Source organism: Osmia bicornis, unplaced genomic scaffold, assembly GCF_907164935.1.
Source record: "Osmia bicornis bicornis unplaced genomic scaffold, iOsmBic2.1, whole genome shotgun sequence".
Classification (NCBI taxonomy): domain Eukaryota; kingdom Metazoa; phylum Arthropoda; class Insecta; order Hymenoptera; family Megachilidae; genus Osmia; species Osmia bicornis.
Genome location: NW_025791458.1, coordinates 4,202,348 through 4,210,232, shown reverse-complemented (window position 1 = coordinate 4,210,232; position 7,885 = coordinate 4,202,348). Strand labels below are relative to the sequence as shown.

The 7,885-nt window shown below is 41.1% G+C and overlaps 1 protein-coding gene across 1 annotated transcript; it reads right to left on the bottom strand.

The window, feature by feature from the left end:
* Positions 1-4,472: 4,472 nt before the first annotated feature.
* Positions 4,473-4,979, bottom strand: LOC123989217 (cilia- and flagella-associated protein 251-like). The gene has a single exon (XM_046289918.1). It carries the CDS (start codon positions 4,977-4,979, stop codon positions 4,473-4,475), a length of 507 nt encoding a protein of 168 aa, XP_046145874.1.
* Positions 4,980-7,885: the final 2,906 nt, after the last annotated feature.

The following is a 7,885-nucleotide window of genomic DNA, read 5'->3' as shown; positions in this document are numbered from 1 at the left end:
ATATGAAGGCAGCGTTCGATTCAGTATATAGAGAGGTGTTAGCAAGGTCAATAAGGAAGGCAGGGGTAAGAGAAGGGCTAGTGAAGAGATGCGTGGAGGTTTTGAAGAGTAAAGTGAGGGTGGGGGAGAAGGAAGGGGAGAGCTTCTGGACGAGTAAAGGGGTAAGGCAGGGTTGTCCTTTGAGCCCAATTTTGTTTGCAATGTTGCTAGCAGACATGGAGCAGGAAATGAAGAAAGGGAGATGGGGGGTGTGAGGTTGGGAGGAGAAAAGATCTACACGCTGGCGTATGCGGATGACGTAGCGGTGATGGCGGAAAACGAAGATGGGATGAAAGGGTTAATGGCGAGACTGGAAAGGTATATAGAGGAGAAAAAGCTAGAGGTGAATGTGGGAAAAACAAAGATGATGAGATGTATAAAGGGAGGCGGGAGGAGAGGGAGGATGACATGGAGGTGGAAGGGCGACAAGATAGAGGAAGTGAAGAAATTTATGTATTTAGGGTACGTGGTGACGGCGAACGGGAAGCAAGAAGAGCAGGTAGAGGAGAGAATGAGGAAAGGTGCGGTGGCTATGAGACAAGTGTGGGGGATAGGAAAAAGGAAATTTGCGAAAGACTGGGGCGGAAGAATATTTGATAGATTAGTGTGGGCAGTAATGAGTTATGGGGTGGAAATATGGGGATGGAAAGAGAGGGAGAAAATGGAGAGGATACAAGAGAGGTATTTAAGATGGGTGTTGGGAGTAGAAAGATCTGTGCCAGGGTATATGGTAAGAGAGGAATTACAGAGGGAGCTATTAGCAGGAAGGGCGGGAATGAGGGCATGGGGATATGAGAGGAAGTTGAGTGAAAGTAAAGGAGGGTACCTAGCGAGGAAATGCTGGATGAAGGTAAGAGAAAGAGCAAAAAAAGGTAGGGCGTTAGAGGGGTGGGAGAAGGAGAGGAGATACTTTTATGAGAGAAAAGGGTGGAGTATAGAGGAAGTAGAGGAGATGAGAGAAGAAGGGCGGTTGAGGGGGGAAGAGCTGATAAGAAAGGAGAAGAGCATCCAAGAAGAGGAAAGGTGGGAAAGGATTAGGGAATCGAGGTACAATAGGTGGTATAAGATAGTAAAAGGGAAAGGTGTGCCAGGGTATCTGAGTAGAAATTGGGAGGAAAGGAGGTGGCAATTGATAGCGGGTTAGGTAGTAAAATGAAGGGGTGAAGGTATTGGGAGCAGGAGGAAAAAAGGAGATGTAGGATATGTGGGATAGGGGTAGAGTCGTGGGAGCATATATGGGAGGAATGCACAGAATAGGGGAAAGATAAAAGGTGGCAGGAAATGGTGGCGGAGGTGTTAGGGGAGGAAAGAGAAGGGGAGGTATGGATGAGAAGAGTGGAAGAGATGAGAGAAAGGGCGAGCAGCGGAAACAGGGGTCCAGAAATGAATGGGTGAGGAGTGAATGGAGTGGGTGCTCTCTCTCTGTCTCTCTCAACAGAGATTTAGATTCAAGCTAAGTAAGGAATAGCGAAATTTGTAAGCGGAGCGGAGGTCCGCATTTGTACCCCGCAATGGGAATAAAATAAATATTATTATTATTATTATTATTATTATTATATATGTAAAGAGAACATACTCTCTTTAAATTTAGCACGCTTAGTATACTCCGTGCGCGTTTCTATGTCACCTGCTAGATACCTCGTCAAGGATTGAAGGAATCGACAGCGAGGTAGTGAAAGAGAGAGATAGAGAGAGAAGAACCATAGCAGAGAACACGTGCTGAGAAAATATTAGAAACAGAATTGTGAAGGAGAGACGAATAATAGACCTTAATTGTCGTTTCTCTCATTTACAGGTAAATTCTGTATATACTGTACATAATAGCATCGGTTATAATATAAAACTTTTCTCATTTACAGAGAAACAAATTGGTATACTTATTCGAGCAATCCCAAACCCCACCGACAGAAGTAGATATTATATATATATTATATGAAATAAAATATTTATAAATTAATAATAATTAAAATATAATAAATTATTACAGAAGCGGACTGCTTAAGCAGAAACCCCGTGCTAGAACCAAATATAGAAGAAGAGGAGGACCTATTAAAAACGGTAAATTTTATTGAGGTAGATGAAATAAAATTAGATCAAATGAATAACATTTTATTACAAAAAAAAAAAGAGAAATTAATAAAGAAAAATGGAATATACTATAAAAAAGGGAAAAAAAGAAAGAAAATCATATTATCTGAAAAATTCAGTATTGATTTAATTAAGAAAATACACAAGGAATGGTGTCACACAGGGATAACACAAACAAGAATGAAAATAAGTCCACATTACACTGCTAAAAATTTAATGGAAAATATTAAAAAAATATGTAAAGAATGCGATATATGTATTAGGAATAAATCAAGAGGACAACACAAATTCGGCGCAATGTCACAATTAGGACCAGCGACAAAAGCTTTCGAAATTGTGTCCATAGACACCATTGGAGGGTTCGGAGGCACTAGATCGACAAAAAAATATATACATTTACTTGTCGATCATTTCACGAGATATGCGTTTATTTCAACATCAAAAACTCAGAACGCCAATGACTTTATAAAATTAGTTCAAACTGTGCTAGAAATAGACAAGATCGAAACAATCCTAACGGATCAATATCCCGGAATAAATTCGAGAGAATTTAAAGATTATTTAAAAAAGAAAGAAGTGCAATTAATTTTTACGGCAATAAACGCACCATTCTCGAACGGGCTAAATGAAAGACTAAATCAGACACTAATAAATAAAATAAGATGTAAGATAAACGAAGAGGAAAAGAAGAGAGCATGGACATCGATAGCGAGAGAATGTGTAAATAAGTATAACAAGTTAGAACATACAATCACAGGATTTACACCAGAGTATCTATTACATGGTACAGACACCAGTAACATACCAGAAGAATTAAAAAACAAGAAGAGCGGAGAAGACTGGTTGAGAGATAAAGAGTTAGCATTGGAGAGAACACTGAAATCACATAAGTACAACAAAAGCATATTCGACAGAAATAAAAAACACCACGAATTCAAGGTGGGAGATATGGTATTCATAGAAAATGGGAACAAACTCAATAGGAAAAAGTTAGAGGAACTAAGAATCGGACCATTCAAAATAGAGGAAAAAATTTCAAACTCAATTTATAAAATAAGAACTGAAAAAAGAAACCAAGATACAAGCCTAGTCCATGTGACAAAACTAACTCCAATGTTAGGAGACGGAGCCGGCTGAAAAAGCGTGCAATTTTCATCCCGTAGAGGGGAGATGTAAAAAGAACATACTCCCTTTAAATTTAGCGCGCTTAGTATACTCCGCGCGCGTTTCTATGACACCTGCTAGATACCTCGTCAAGGATTGAAGAAATCGACAGCGAGGTAGTGAAAGAGAGAGATAGAGAGATAGAAGAACCATAGGAGAGAACACGTGCTACGAAAAGAATTAAAAACAGAATTGTGAAGGAGAGACGAATAATTTACCTTAATTGTCGTTTCTCTCATTTACAGGTAAATTCTGTATATACTGTACATAATAGCATCGGTTATAATATAAAACTTCTCTCATTTACAGAGAAACAAATTGGTTTACTTATTCGAGCAATCCCAAACCCCACCGACAGAAGTAGATATTATATATATATTATATGAAATAAAATATTTATAAATTAATAATAATTAAAATATAATAAATTATTATTTATTATTTAAAATAAAGTTTAATATATAATTATATAAAATTTATAAATATATATTATCTAGAAATTATTTATTAATATATATATGCATATATATTTATATTATATTTATTTATTTAACGCTTCCCTTTCGGGTTCACGTGGCGCTTTTACCGGAGCGTTCCCCCAACCGTACACTTTGTCCGTTACCCTGTTTTCTAATAACTTTCACATCCACTCTAACAAAAATTCCTTACATACTGCTACTAACAAAAAATCTATACAGAATGAAACACAAAAATAAGCATATCAAAAAGTAAATATAATATAATTCTTATAATCTTATAAATGTAAATGAAAATGAAAATGAAAATTAAAGTTAACTTCTAGGCAACTAAAGATACTCTTACCTTAATTTCATAAAAATAACAATAATCTTAAAATAATAAAAAATAAAAATAAAAAATAATAAAAAGAACCATTTTGTACTTTGTACTTTTAAGTTTGTACTTTAAATCTTCTGTCTATTATTTACTCCTCCCTTCTTCCATCTTCTTCTCTGGCCTCCTTGAATGAATCTCCTCCGCCCTCCTTGCTCGACCCTCCTTAGATCTTCTTTCTTCTTCTCGCATCTTCCCTCTTACTTTTGCATCCATTTTCCTTCCTTTTCGACCCACACCCACTCCTTGCCCTCTATCCATAGCTTCCTATTGCTGTATTCTACGTCTCTTCCCTTGCTCCTTTCCTCTTTGGCTTTCTCTCTTATTTTCTATCTCATTCTCCTTTCCTCTCTCAACAAATCTTCTTGCACACTTACTCTCCATAACTCCCATATTGCATTTTTCTTTCCTATCACCTTCCTACAATCTTCTTCCTCCTCCAATTCCGTCAGGATAATTTTCCTTCCTCCTTCTCCTGCCATCTCCGTCAGCTTCCTTATCTCCACCTTTTTCCCCAGCTCCATTTGCAACATTATTTTAACCCTTCTGCCCCTTTCTTCTTTTTCCTCTCCTCCTACGTTTTTCCATATTATGCTCCTACTTCTTCTTTCCTTCCTCTCCCTTTCCATTCTTCTTTCCCAACTCTCTGCCCATCTTTCCTCCTCTTCTTTCCCTTGCTTTCTTTCTTCTCTCCACTTTCTTCTTTCGCACTGTTCTTCTTCTGTCTCCTCTTCTCCCTTGGGTTCTTCCCTGCTTTCCTCCTTAGGCTTTTCCTCCTCTTCTTCCTCTCTTGATCCCTTCCCTACCTCGTCCATCTCCGCATCCTTTTCCCTCATCCTTTCTCTCATGTTCTTTTCTATCGTTACTATTTTCCTTTGTTCCTCCTCTTCTTCTTGCTTTCCCGTTCCTCCCTCCTCGTCTTCTCTTCTCACTCTCTTAACCTCCTCTTTTTCTCTTATGCTGTAGTCCTTTCTTCTACTTCCATTTCTTCCACTTCCTCTGCTTTTTCCACTTTTTCCTTCCCATCTTCGTCTCCTCTTTTATCCTTCTTCCCCCTTTCTCTTTCCGCTCTTCCTCCACACAACACTTCTTTTATTTCCTCTACCACTTCCCTTATCTTTTTTAGTTCCCCCAAGACTTCTTTTCCCCACGTGTTTTCCATTTTTTTTTCCTCTTTTTTCTTTCCTCCTTTCGCACACTTTTCCTCAACCTTCTCTTACGTTCTGTCTTCTCCTTTCGCACGTGCTATCCTTAATGGCCGACTTCCTTTACCACTCTTTCTCCGCACGTGTTTGTCCACGCTTGCCAACTTACTTTTCGCTTCTGCATGTTACCACCTGTTGCATGCTTCCCATTCCTTTCTCTTCCCTAGCCCTATTGTCGGTATTACCGGTCTCTTTCTTTCCTTCTTTTTTGTAACCCTTTCACCGTCTTCTCTTGCGGCTTTCTTGCTCTTTCTTCCATCCCCTTTCTTTAATCTGCTGTCTCATTTGCTCCTCTTTTTCTACCCCTTCCTCTCCCCTTCTCCTTTCCTACCTATCTCCTCTGTTCCTGCGTACCACCGTCTTCACTTCCTCTCTCCCTGCCTCCTGCTTCTTCACTCCACCACTCTCCCGCCCTGTAGTCTTCCACCTCTTTCATCCACTCCTCTCCTTCTCCCTCTCCGCCTAATAACTCTTTCACCCTTTCCTGCTACCCCTCCTTCCTCTCTTTTCCTATGCCACATCTCTCCCAGAGATGCTCCCATGTTTCCTCCTCCGCCCCGCATGCTCTGTATTTCTTTGACTCTTCCTTTTCCCAGTATTTTGCCTCGTTCACTTCGTTTCCCAGCCTGAATCTCGCCACTCTTCTCCATCTTGCCTCTTTCCATCCTTTTTCCAGGTAGCTCGGTATTCCTGGCTCTATCACCACTTTGTACCACCTATTATATCTCGATTCCGTTATCTTTTCCCACCTCTCTTTTTCTTGCATCTGCTTTACCTTCTCTTCAAGTTCCTCGTACCTCATCTCTCCACTACTTCTTTTATCTTCCATTTTCTCTATTTCCATTCCACTTTCCTCGAAGAACTTCTTTCTTTCTTCTTCCCATTTGCTGCCCTCTCCCCTCCTCTTTTCGTTTCCAATTACTTGTTCCCAGCAGCTCTTCGCCAGGTCTCCCCCTCTCCCTTCCCATAGCTTTCTTTTGTATTCCCATGCCCGCTTTTCCGTTCTTATTCTCATTTTCCATCTTTTCAACTCCTCTCTCAGCAGATATCCTGGCGTACGCCAATCCACGTCGAGTGTCCATCTCAGAAACCTCTCGTGTACCCCCTCTATCTCTCTCCATTCCCTCCATCCCCATATTTCCGCTCCATATGCTATGACCGTCCATACCAGTTTATCCCATAACCAAATGCTTCTCTTCCAGTTTTTTCCGAATCTTCTTTTTCCGATCCCCCATACTTGTCTCATCACAATTCCTGCTTTCTTGATTCTATCCTTTACCTGTAGTTCGCTGCCCCCATTTCTCCTGAAAACGTACCCCAGATATTTAAACTGGTCTACCTCCTATATTTTCTTTCCCTTCCACCGCCACTCCGCTTTCTTCCATCTTCCCGCTCTGTTGGCGAAATTCCCCAAATTGGTCGCAGACCACGAAGTTGGCAACGAAAGTATTTCGTTGGTGCGTCGTTACCGATAGCGGCAGCACCTCTCGGGCCCACTTTGTCCACGCGGTCCCCTCTCCACGCGGAACCGGCACGATCGACGCCATGATCGATTCTTGTTCTTCTTGTTTGAACGCTTACCGTGAGCGCACGTGCTTCCGACCACGCGAATATTCCAGACAAGACCGCCATTTTGACCACGCGACTCTGTAGTTTTCTCTGTCCACGCGCTTTATATGTATTCTGCCCACGCATTACTGTAAATAGTGTAAATAAACTCAATTATTAATCTAGTAAGGTGCGTGTTTCACTCTCCGCCCTCGCAGACCACGCTTTTCGGTTACACGCTCCTTTTCTGAACCTCATTATTTTTGATTTATCCTGATTCAGTTCTAGTCTTTATTCATCCAGTTATCTCTCTGATCTCCCTAATATCACCCTCATATCCCCTTCCTCCTCTGTCAGTACCACCACGTCATCCGTGTAGGCCAAAGTATATATTTTCCTTCCTCCGATCTTTATCCCTCCTCCTCCTCCCTTTCTCATCTTCTCCTCCATGTCTGCCGTCAGCAGGTTGTACAGCAACGGGCTTAGTGGACACCCTTGCCTTACTCCTTTCGCTGCCCAAAAAGGTTCTGTTATCCCTTCACCTGTTTTTACCCTGCTTCTGGTCTCCCTCAAAATCTCTTTTATCCTTTTTCTTAACCCTTCCCTTACGCCTCTTTCTCTTAGCGCCTCCATCAGGGCTCCTCTATCCACCGAATCAAATGCTGTCCTCAGGTCTATAAAAAACGCGATCACTTTCCCTTTTGGCCTCCTTATCTGTCTGTTCACCAGATAATTAAATACATAAATATTGTCCGTTGTCCCCATCCCTCTTCGAAATCCCGTCTGGTTTTCCGGTAACATTCCTTTTTCCTCTACTTTCTCTCTCAGCCTTTCCGTCAGGACCGCTGCATATATCTTGTATAGCGTGGGCATTAGCGTCACCTCCCTGTAGTCAGATGCTTGTTTGCCATCTCCTTTTCTTTTATGGGTGCTATTAACCCTTCCTTCCAGCCCTCTGGCCATCTCTCTCCTCTCCATACCCTGTTGCA